At 40.7% G+C, this 12,473-nt stretch overlaps 1 protein-coding gene across 1 annotated transcript in view; it reads left to right on the top strand.

The window, feature by feature from the left end:
- The window catches only part of ATP8B4 (ATPase phospholipid transporting 8B4 (putative)), a 240,815-nt gene that overhangs the window by 222,763 nt on the left and 5,579 nt on the right, over nt 1-12,473 (top strand). Inside the window, exons 24-26 of the mRNA XM_023509982.1 lie at nt 2,981-3,064; nt 6,178-6,423; nt 10,917-11,055. Coding sequence (XP_023365750.1) covers nt 2,981-3,064; nt 6,178-6,423; nt 10,917-11,055 — 469 coding nt within the window. The remainder of the gene's footprint in view (nt 1-2,980; nt 3,065-6,177; nt 6,424-10,916; nt 11,056-12,473) is intronic.

The following is a 12,473-nucleotide window of genomic DNA, read 5'->3' as shown; positions in this document are numbered from 1 at the left end:
TTTTTTTTTGGTATGTATCCTAGTGCACAAAGATAGATGTTTCCGACTAAAATATCTGGAAATGGAGTTGGACACGTTCACTGATCAGAAGGAAGAGACAGGTTGAGGGGAAGTTTTGGTAGACTCTTGGGGTAGACAGGAGTTTGAGTCTGGGCCCCTGTTAACAACTGCTCAGGCTGAGGATCTTGCAGGGTCACACTACCCTGAGCTCTGTACCTGGGAGTGCTGATGATCTGCAGAAGGCAACCCAGAGGCTGTGCTGTGCCTTCGGTAGTTTCCTGGGCCCAAGGGACAAAGTCAGCGTTTGCCAAGCATAGAGATCCTGATGAAACCCTTCCCACTCTAGGCTGGGATCCAAGGGCAGCCTCCTAACAGTGGGGTCACAGACTCTATGGCAGGGCAGTTGGCTGGCCCAGAAAATATCAGGCTTTCATCCCATCCTCAGCAACTGGTAGAAGGAAATAAACATAGTTTCTGGAGAAAGATAACATCGGCCTAGGCCTTAAGGTAGTTGTCAAGTTCTAATTCTCTCTGTGAACTTGATAGGTAATTCTCCAGTATCTTGTTTGTTCAAATGATGCTTTGTTGAAGATGCTTTTTTTTTGTTATTTTCAGAGGTAACTTTGGTATAGATCAATTGTTATAGCACATGGTCCCAATCCTGTATGAGTACCATAAATTCAGGCTTGTTTCAGATACCTTTGCTACAGTACCTCACCCCCTCAAGAGGGGTGGTCCAGGGAGAGTCAGCAAGCTTTACCAGTCTATTCTCGTAGTTACCTGGCCCTCTGGGCTACTGCTGTGACCTTCTGCAGATATTTTCTTGCTGTATCAACTCCATTATCCTTTGGCTGTTGCTGTCTTATACTATTTTGGTCCCAGCATGAATATAGACTGGGGTTTGTTAAAGCTGGCCTACACTGGTTCATAATAACTGATTGTTAAATTTTCAGGAATTTCATGAGTCAATGGTTATGTATAGCCTTTATTAAAAATAAAATTACATAAACTAATAATTTAAATAATATTATAAATAAAAATAAAATCAATATATTCAAATATAATCACTACCTAATTATTTTACCATGTTTTACTATTTATGCTCTTGATATTATTATTATTATTAGCAGTTTTTGGCTGGGGCTGGGTTTGAACCCACCACCTCTGGTATAGGGGGCCAGTGTCCTCCTTTGAGCCACAGGTGCCACCCTATGCTCTTGATATTATTTATATTGGATTTATACAGTAGAAATACTATATAAAGATGTGCTATTGCATACCTCAGTTTCACATTTAATGATATCCCCGGTTGAAATCAGTCATGGAGAAATATTTACATCATGGAAATTGGCAAATGCTACAAATTGGGGTTTTCTGTTTTTTTTTTAAAGAGCCAATTGCTAAACATTTATCAGCATATCACTGTACATAGTCTCCCTTTTCAAATCCTATGGTAGAATTCAAACCAGATGATGGCACTGATTGGACTCAGAGAACAACAAAAGGGAATTATCATTCAGAGAACTTAAAATTAGTTATTAGAAATGGTTATTCTGGGGCACAGGCTTATGCCTCTTCCCCACTTCTACTATTGCTTTCAGTCTATTCTCAGCAAAGCCTCCGGAGTGATCTTGTTAAAATCTAAGTCAGATCAGGTTGCTCTTTTGCTTCAAATCCTCTAATGTCTTCTCATTTCACTTAGAGAATAATCCCTGGTTAACTACATGGATTCTCCTTACCTCTCGACCTCCATTCTTCTCCCTGCAGGTCACTCTGCTTCTCCCAGCCGTCCACGTTTCTGTTCTCCAACCATACCAGTGCTTTCTTGGCTTAGGGACAGTCCATGGGATCTACCTGCAATATGGGATGCTCCTGTCCTGGAAAGCTGCATATTGATCCCTTATTTCCTTCAGATCTTATCTCAAATGTCACTTCTCCGTGAGACCTTCTCCAATCACTTTATTGCAATTAGAGCCCTCCCCATTCCCTACCCACTTTCCTCTTTAGCACTTAATACCTTCTAACTAACCTGCTATTTTTCCCCTTCTCTATAAAATTTGATTTTGTATATTCTTTGTCCTTCCCACTGTCATTGCAATGTAAATTTTGTGAGGAATTTTTATCTGATTGATAATGTTGAATTGTTATTGCCTAGAACCTCGTCCCTGATACATAGCAGTTTCTCAGTAAATACTGAGTGAATGAATGAATGATGAAGTGGTAGAATGGGGATTGGTTAGAAGCTGGAGACCTAGGTTTTAAATTTTACCCTTGCCTGTGATAAGCTCCATAACTGAAAGTTTCTGCCTCCACACCTCTGTGTACTCATCAACAAAATGGGGATACAATGCCTGTCTCGCATGCCTCTTTGACTTTCAGCAAGGCTCAAGTAAAGAAGTCTTGTGTAATTTATTCTTTATATATGTGTGGGGTTGTTTTTATAGTCTTGTTTATGCCCAGTGTAGTGAATGTCTGGATTCATGCCTACCTTGCTTCAAACCATTCCCAAGAAAAAACTCTCCGTTTGAACACAAGATAGAAATAGGTTCCTTTTTGTATTTCCCTCTGAAGATTTTGGCGAACTCTTTATCACTTAGATCAGATAATTGGACTAAATATAAACCACTGAAAACTTGAAGAACAAACCATCAACCTCCCACAAGGATCCAGGGCCTCATACGAGTGCCGTACTGTGTTAGGTGGGCTGCGTATATTATTTCACCCACACTCCGCACTCCTGGGAGAGTATGGCATCACTTTAGAGATAAAGAAATTGATGTTTAGGGAGATCTAGTATCCCATTAAGGCAGCACAGCTGATAAAAGGCAGAGCCTAGGGAAGAACTCACCTTTGTCTGACTTCCAGAGCTAACTCCTACCTGCCTCAGAAAATCTGGTTATTTAATCTGAGAGCCTAAAAGTAAACATTCTCACTCACTACTGTGGATGGTGTTTCTCACTGATACGTTATTTCTTTTCAGACTGTTTATGACCAATGGTTCATCACCCTTTTTAACATTGTTTACACATCACTACCTGTTTTAGCCATGGGAATTTTTGACCAGGTATGTATTTCATTTCATCTTTACAACTTAGTTTTTCTGTTACACCTTTTACTTGCTTCTGGCTTCTAAGTAGAAGACACCATTCATGGAAAGAACCCTATAATTGTAATTGTTTTAGTGGGTGTTGCAGAGATCACAAAACCTTCCAGAGTTACTCCTCATGCCTGTCCCCCAGCATCCCCCAAAGTGTTCTCTGATCAAAGTTTGGCTGCTATTCTCTTAGAGATTCATACCCCCCATTATTGGCTTAAAGGCTCAGAGAAGTCCTGCAGAAAATAGTTCCTTTAACTTCATTTTAGCCCAGAATTTCCCCAAACTACTTTTTTCCCCCCATTTAGAGACAGAGTCTCACTTTGTCATCCTTGGTAGAGCAACCTCCAGCTCTTGGGCTTGGGTGATTCTCTTGCCTCAGCTTCCCAAGTAGCTGAGACTATAGGCGCCTGCCACAACGCCTGGCTATTTTTTTGTTGCAGTTTGGCTGGGGCCAGTTTTGAACCCACCACCCTTGGTATATGGGGCTGGCACCCTACTCATTGAGCCACAGGTGCTGCCAGGCACCTCAGATATTAATTTGCCTCAGTATTAGTGTCTGGAGTTGACACACTGGGAAATGTTACTTTAGCCGCTGAGAGCTTGTAGAGAACTGCAGTGACAGAAAATTATGAAACTAGGTTGGAGCACAGACAGCTAGCATCTGCCATGAGAGTTTCTTGGCCAGCACAGCCCCAGGACAGGAACTACAGGTCAGCAGAGCAGCCTGCTGATGGGAGAGGACACAGAGCCCGACAACCCTGGGGAGAAAGAGCACAGACCTCTCTTGTCTGTATTAACGTGCGTGAGAGGGGACAAGGGAGAATCCGTTTCAAAAATGGTGGATCCTTGGCGTAGTCAGAGCCTTGGAGGTACTTCCTGGAAGGGGGAAAAAGTCTGGCTGCCTGTGGGGAAGTAAAAGACTGGCCAGCTGCGTTTCCATGACACAGGGTGTATTATTTTTAAAAGGTTTTTTTTTTCACTTTTGTGAAGTATTTTTGAGGAGACCAGATTTTCTCCAGGCTGTTGTTAGACTGTTTGCTAGGCCTCATTTTCTGGCCCTGAGCCCTCTATTGCAAAATATAAATCTTCTGTTATGAGCTTGCTCCCCTCTCCCACTCTGCTGGCTTTGTAGTCAGTTGTAAGATTCACTTCTCTTATGTAAAAAAGGGCAGTTTGTAAAAGGCGTATTTTGTAGAATTCTACAAAAAGTAATGAACTTCTGAAGACTCTAGATGTAATGGATTAAGCCTATTCATTTCCAAGTGCTTGTGTTTACAAGTGTTTCTTTTCTTGGTGCTTTGTAGCTGCCCAGAATGTGGAAGAAAATAATAAAAATAAAGCAGTTTCTTGGAAAAGATGGTTATTGTGTAATTCAAAAACAATATAATAAGGCTCCTTATTGCCATCAAGTTGAGTGTCTGTGCCTTTTCTCTCTTCCTTTGTCAAATTTGGCCCTGATACTGATCATAGGATCCTGGAATGCTGTGCTAGAAAGAAAGGTCTCAATCATCTATGGATCTGCTCATTTAAAAAAAAAATTTATTTAAATTTTGTTTGTTTTTTTAACTTTGGAATATTAGGGGGATACACACATTTTGTTTACATACTTTGTTTTTGTACAGGATCTGCTCATTTTTTTAAAGAGGAAACCAAGCCTTGGAGGCTCAAGTCACTGCCCTAAAGTCACATAACCAATAAGTGACAGAGCTAAGCCTAGAACCAGTCCACTTAACTTTGAGATGGATACATTATTACTGTTATTATTATCCTTATTTTATTTATTATTATTGATAGAAGCATCTGTTGTTTATCACTCATGATGTGGGAAGAACTCTGGTGAATAATCAACATACTCTTTGAATCATGACAATGGTTCCATGAGGAAAACGTTACTGCTTGTAGTTCTAGAGATGAGGAAACTGAGGCTCAGATGGGTTAAGTGACAGATCTAAAACTATACACTAGTGAGACTTGTTATTCTGGGGACTAAGCTCATGACTGGTTTCGAAGTCTGTACATGTAACGTGGACTTGAGGAAGAAACATCCAGCAGCAGCTCAAAGCAGGATTTCCTGAAGAGAACACATCAGTACTCTTCATGGGACCCCCCCTAGGGAAGAGCTGGGCCATCCCGGAAGCAGGAAAGGGACCTTTGTCTTTCCCAAGAGTTTACCCACCTGTGTTGCTTCCATTTTGTCTGATGCTCTTCCAGCTGTGGTCCTCTGATACTGTATATCTCCAGAGGTTGATTCTTGCCATCCTTTTAGGGTTTTGGCATGTGGCTTTGGTACTCGTGGTGTAGTTATCAGCATTTCTTTGGTGCCAGCAAGAAATAAACAGCTGGAGCCCTCAGTTTACTGAAGCATACTCTGCTCCCCAGGTGATTGTGTGCATGGCTTAAGTTTTTCCCAGACCCTGTTTGGTGCCAAACGTGCTGCTTTCTCATTCCATCCAAATTCTTTGTCCTGAACAACTGGTAACTGCTGTGGGTGGAACACTCATATTCTAAACTCTCAGTCTCAGCTCCCTTCCCATCTGGAATCCCACATGGAATTTCCCCTTTTCCCTGCTCCCTTCTTCGTACTCACCCCCAAAGTCAGTCCATCTGATTTGCTAATCCTGACTCCACTGTTCTCTGCAGCCATCTACTCATCAATACCCTTTACTGCCTTGGCAATGAACTCCTGGGGCCCCTTGGTTGCACATGATGTGCTGGGGCTTGGAGTGTGAATGCTTCTGAGGAGCCTGCAGCCTTAGCAGCCTGCAGGGGCGTGTAGGAAAGAAACTTCGATTTGAAGCCAAATATCTAGGTTCAAGTCAAGTCCTGGTTTTGCTATGTAAGAATTCATGTGTGACCGCTCATGAATCTCTCTTAGAGACTCAAGTTCCTTCTCTGTAATAGAGGAATCATTTTATTATCCTCTGGGTTATTGTGGGAATGAAAACAAGATAATGTCCCGTTCTAGCCCAGTGAGTAGTGCATATTAGGGCATGCTTAAACAGGCATTTGCTATTTCTGAAAATAGGGAATACAGCGCCTCTCAGTCTCTTCAACCCACTGACATTACACTCTGTTTACAGGATGTGAGTGACCAGAACAGCATGGACTGTCCCCAGCTCTATGAACCCGGACAGCTGAACCTACTTTTTAACAAGCATAAATTTTTCATCTGCATGTTGCATGGAATCTACACCTCATTAGCCCTCTTCTTCATCCCCTACGGGGCCTTTTACAACGTGGCTGGAGAAGACGGGCAACACATTGCTGACTACCAGTCTTTTGCAGTCACCATGGCCACGTCTTTGGTCATTGTGGTCAGTGTGCAGGTAATCCTGTTGGCGAAAGCACCATAACTTGCTGGGTTTACAACCTTTAAAATTCCATTTCATTGTCGGCTGATTTTGTCAACATGTTGGGAGAAAAAGAAATCCTAAATGAATACTGGGGTTTTCTTCTGAACTACACATGTTTTTCCCTTTTTCTCAAATAGATACTTTAGATTACCTAAGGCTGGCCCCTCCACTGGGGCCTACACCTCTTTTCTTTGATGTGGTGGACTTAAGGTTTCGCTTCCAATAATTTTAACGAGGTGTGAGTTGTTAGAGGTACTTCACATGGTCCCTTCCACCTTTCTGCTTCCAGCTGGAGTGAGGACCTGACAGAGGCAAACTCATGAATAGTGATTAGCACCTGACCCTCTCTGTTAAGAGGGAAAAACACCTATCCTAAATGTGGTTTTCTTTTTAACTAGTCATTTTGAGCTGAAAACAGGAAGTTTACCCTGAATTACCAGATGTGAGGGATTAGCATTAGGGGTCCCTTCTTGGGTTGAGTATTATATGTGAAGAGAAATGATTGTACTGCTACATTCTTTTTGTGTTTAATGAAGAAATTTTTTCTAATGATAACAGCGAGAAGCTTTCCCGTTCTTTCTTTCAGACTCAATAACTTCTAGGTTTTTAAAGTGAGATCTAAAGTTTTTTTGGCAATACATTTCTGTGGAATTATTATGGTCACATTCTTCTGTAGTTCAGTGCTGTACCTGTGGCATGTCTGTATCTCAAATTCAGGAAAGCTCTTCTGGTGTGAGCGATTTTTGATATTCCATTGACCTCTTAGGTATTTATTAAATTACCTAGGTAAGTATATTCCTAGGTATTTTATTTTCTTTGCAGCTATTGCGAATGGTATTTAGTTATTGGTTTCTCTCTCAGCGGATCATGATTAGTATATAGAACTGCTAATAATTTGTGAACATTATTTCATAACCTGAGTCTTGACTGCATTTATTTATCAATTATGGGTATCTTTGGGTGGAGTCTTTTGGGTTTTCTGCATAGAAGATCACATCATTGGCAAACAGGGATAGTTGGACTTTCTCTTTCTTGATTTGGATGCCCTTCCTTTCTTATTCTTGCCTAATTTTTCTGGATAGGAATTCCAGTACTAAGTTGAATAGACGCTGTGCCAGTGGCATCCTTACCTTACTCTGATTTTTACAGAGAATGCTTGCCCTTTTTCTTTATTCAGTAGGATGTTGGCTGTGGCTTTGTCATGTATAGCTTTTATTATTTTGAGGTTTGTTCCTTGTGTGCCTAGTTTGTTCAGGGGTTTTATCATAAAGAAGTGCTGGATTTTATCAAAGGCTATTTCTGTATCTGTTGAAATGTGCATGTGGTTTCTGTGTTTAATTCTGTTTATGTGGTGAATCACATTTATTTATTTGCATATGTTGAACTATAACCTTTTCTCCTTCGAGTAGGTTTTTTATACTTTTTTCTTTTTCTTCTTCACCATCAGGGATACCTACTTCTGATATTTGTGTTCATTTTACATAGTCCCAGGTTTCTTGGAGAAATTCTTCTTTCCTTTTTATTGCTTTTTGTATATTTCTGACAGACTGGGTTAATTTTCAAACCTTGTCTTTAAGCGCTGGAATTCTTTCTTTTGCTTAGTCTAGTATGTTGTTAAAACTTTCTTAAGTTTTAAACTTTAATGAAATTTTCATCCATGTATTGAATTATGTGGTTGGTTTCTTTGTGTAGTTTTCAACTTTCTTGTCTATCCCATTGCTCTTACTTGTCATCCTTATTCTGAATTCCATATATGACATTTTAACAATTTCCTTTTGGTTGGAGTCTGTTACTTGAGAACTATTGTGATCCTTTTAGGATATCAAAACAGCCTGTTTTTTTTTTTTTATGTTGACAGAATTCTGGTTCCTTCTCATCTAAAACCTTTCTCTCAGCTCAAGACAGATATCTCTGTGGTACACCTGTTCTCTACTGGGAACTCTGTAGAGGAGGAAGAGAGGGTGAAATCCTTGGATGGCATGAGTCCTACTCCAGAGGATTGACAGTCAGGAGAGGCGCAGGTGCACTGTGAGTCTGTTACATCTTGCCCCTATGCATTAATGTTGCAGGTAGTCAGAGTATGGGGCACGCTCTGTCCAGGTCTGGCAGTGATATTCATTTGGTATGTGGTAGCCTGGGTGCTCACCTACCCAGGTCCTTGGCAGTGGTGGGTGATTTGACATGCAACTACATAAGAGTCTGCCCCACCCAGGTCCTTTAGTGATGATGTTACCCAGGTGACAGCAGCAGCTGCTATCCCATTCAGATGACAATGACGAGTGCTTGGGACTACAGGCACTGTCTCCACCAAGGTCTTATAGCAGCTTTAACTACCCAGGATTGCCCAGGCAATGTTAGCTGGCATTAGGTACATGGGTGCTTGCTCTCCCCTGGTCCCCCAGTGGTGGTGAGGGTGTATAGCACCTCCCCACAAGGTATGCAAAAGCACCTGGACTCCCTGCTTCTCCCCAGCCTGTCAGCGGAATGAGGAGGTGGCAGCAACAGATCTTAACCCCAGACAGATGCAGCACTGGGACCTCAAAATGGTCAGCTGCAGTGTTCAGGGTTTGGGAACTAATAAGACCCCATCATGCCTTCTCTCTAGAGCAATTCATCTGCACAGTCTCAAATCAGCTCCATGTGTCAATCCAGTGGCCTGCTGCAATGGAGGGACCCTCCTGCTGCTCTGATTGCAGTGTTCACTGGGGAAGTGTAAAGCCCAGTGTGTTCTGTCCCTTTCCTGCCTTCCCTGTGTGTCTCTTATCCTGCTGAGCGGGTCACTGCACTTCCTTCTTACGTTCTGGGCACCTCTTGCCTCTCTGTTGATTCTCAATGCTGTCTCTCAGATGATTGAAATGAAGGTAAAAATCCACTAAGCACTTTTGACCCTCTCGTGAGAGTGGTATGTACAGGCTGCTACTTCTTGTCTGCCACCTTGCTTCTCCCCCCACTAACATGTTATTGTTAGTATACGGGCCTCATAGACCTTGTATCTATGGATTTGCCATCCATGTCTCATATCTTTTTGCATATGAGTTACGTTTTTCCAAGTTTTTATTCTCTGTTGTGGGATAGTATTTTCATTTTTCCCCTCAAAAGATTAATTCAGTTCTTATCAGTGACTATTCCTTGGTTTCTATGTTGAAGTTTTAAATTTAGAAATAGTGTTTTATTGTCTTTTCTATAACCTATTTGTAATTGCATCTCCTTAAGAAGTTTTAGTTTTTTTTTGTTGTTTTAGTACTTGTTTATCTCTTCCGTTAGTTCTTCTTTACTAAGAGCCATTTATCCTCTTTTTTTCTCCTTTAGCTTACTCTGTTTAAATGGCTTGTGATTTTTCTTTGCAAACTCTTACCCATACATGTCAGGCTATTGTTGTTTCTTAATGATGATGAGGTGACAGGTGGTGGAAGGCAGAGATGGAGATTTTGGTCTAATATCTTGCAACCAAATGAACTGGAAAACCAGCATCTCTTTGTTGAAGTATGGATGGTAGGGCTGTTTCAGACCTCTTGTGGGGAGGAAAGGCTGTCCTTTTATAAGGACACATCCAAGACTCCCAGCATCTTTTAATGGAGCAACATTTTAGAGAACACTAAACTGAAAGTAAAAAGAGGAAGTATGTCTGCACATGTTGAGAGGGATCTATTTACTATGCAGGTAGGACCTCCTCAGGCATATGAGAAACGTCTGGTCTTTCACCAGACTCTACTAAAAATGCCAAACTTTACTTGGACTTTGACCACCTGGGAACTCTGAAATGCAAATAATAACACCAGAACTTACTCTTTCTTCCTCTGGAGAATTTAAGAGTTCATGTTTAGCAGTGGCTTCCTTAATTCCCTAGTCGCAGGCCATTCTTTGTTTAACTGAGCTGCTACAATAGTTGTTGGAAGGGAAAAGCATTTGTGATCAGTTCCCGAGTCACCATGAATCCCAGTTTCTACATTTTAAGCCAAAAGGGGATTAAGAATTTTTCTTTGTTATTATTTGAAGAATTTAAGAGACTAGATCATCAAAATGAGTTGAAATATAGATGTAAAACAAACTATGTATGTGTAAAAATTGTCATGTGAAAATGTATACACAGATTATATAAACTATTTCACTTGCCTACTACACAAATAATTTTTTTTTTCTAACAGAAAAGTTTTGGGAACCATTTCAGAAATAACTTTAAAATTATAAAACACTGTGTTTTCTTATTTAACATTTTATCTTCTGATTCTGATTCAACCTTTGCAGAAATGGCTTGCATATATAAGTTCTAAAGTCAATTGTCTACCAGAATATAAAGTCAAATCAGTCCCGTGTATGTGCAGAAATTGGGAGTGTCTGTGGTTGGCCTGGCATCTAGACAGGTGTAACCTTCCTGTCACAGAGCAGATCTGGGGAAATATCAGTTGGTAAAATGACACTGTTTTAGTCCTCTAAGACCTCCCCTTTGCATCTGATTTTATGTACAGATAGCCTTGGATACCAGTTACTGGACCGTCATCAATCATGTCTTCATCTGGGGAAGCATTGCCACCTATTTCTCGATTTTATTTACAATGCATAGTAATGGCATCTTTGGTGTCTTCCCAAATCAGTTTCCATTTGTTGGTAAGTGAGTCAACTGTCTAGTGGGCTTAATGTCATGCTGCATTCATTTGTCTTTAACTGATTTTTGTGTGTGTGTTGAGTGGAGCTGGGAATGACCAATGATTCTTTCTTTAGGAAATGATTAAGGTAGGCATCTGAAGGCTGCTAGACTTGAAGAAGCTCTGAAAGATTCATTTTTGCTATCTCCATCAGATTAGGAAGAATCACTGTGATAGCAGTTAACAGGTTATCAATAGCCCAGATGCAGTAGGCTGTCCTTCTGCAAAGAAGGGACATAATACATATACTGGGGCTATCTGAAGACAGAGAACATATTCATATATGGTAGAAAAGGGAAAGAAATACTTGACTTTTCTGTTTATGCCACATTACCACCAAAATCTCTGCCAAAATTCCCCTGTAGAACTTACTTGTTAGTTAAGAAAGGAATAATGTACAATTTAGAGCTTTCTAAAAATTCCTAGATGTTAGTTCTTAAGCAGCTTGAAGAGCAAGGTTTGTAGTTAGACAGAGTTCAAGTGCCTGCTCCACCACTTAATGAGCTGGGTGACTGTGGCAAGTTTCTTCTCCTTCCTATCTGAGGGTGTATAGGAATAAACAAACTCTTTTATACTTTCACTCAACAATTAATGCAGAAGATGTCTGTCACCTATAGTCATCAAGAAGTGGGAATTTCTTTCCACCAACAACCAATGAATTCTGCAAAAGACAACTGATTATCTTCCAATTCAGTTCCAACATTATCTTCCTGAAGATAGTGTCAGAACCCACAGGGTAGGGACTTAGTCCCACGAGACTGCCTCCTACTTCTAGTGGCAACCACAAGCGCTAAGATGTTTTACTTATACTGCTGACAAATTTGCTGTAAGATGGGATTCCCACTGGCTATAAATTGAGAACCCCCTCCTTGGGTTCAATTAATTTGCTAGAGTGGATCATGGAACTCAGGGAAACATTAACTTATGTTTATCAGTTTATCCATAAAGAATATTATGAAGGATACAAATGAAGAGATATATAGGTGATTTGTGGGGGAAGGGCTGCCTAGCTTCCATGCATTTTATGGACATGTTACCCTTCAGAAGCCTTCACATACATGTTCAGCTATTTAGAAGCTCTCCAAATCCTGTTCTTTGTGTCTTTATGAAGGCATCATTATATAGGTGTGATTGGTTAAATCACTGACCATTTGTGATTCAGGCGCTCTTCCCTCTGTGGTCATCTTAACCTTCAACTCCCTAATCCTGCCTTGGTTTTCTGATGACCAGCCTCATCTTGAAGCTACTTAGGGACTTACAACTTTCAGTCAACTCATTACCATAGAAAACACTTATCAGTTTGAATGATCCAAGGATAGTTAATCCCCACTGTAGGCCGGGAAATAGAAAGAAGACCAAATATCATATCACAGTAGGCTT

The sequence above is a fragment of the Otolemur garnettii genome, unplaced genomic scaffold (assembly GCF_000181295.1).
Source record: "Otolemur garnettii isolate 467f Iridium unplaced genomic scaffold, OtoGar3 scaffold00011, whole genome shotgun sequence".
NCBI lineage: Eukaryota > Metazoa > Chordata > Mammalia > Primates > Galagidae > Otolemur > Otolemur garnettii.
The sequence above is the reverse complement of the archived record's forward strand: the minus strand, read 5'-3'. Positions and strand labels throughout refer to the sequence as shown.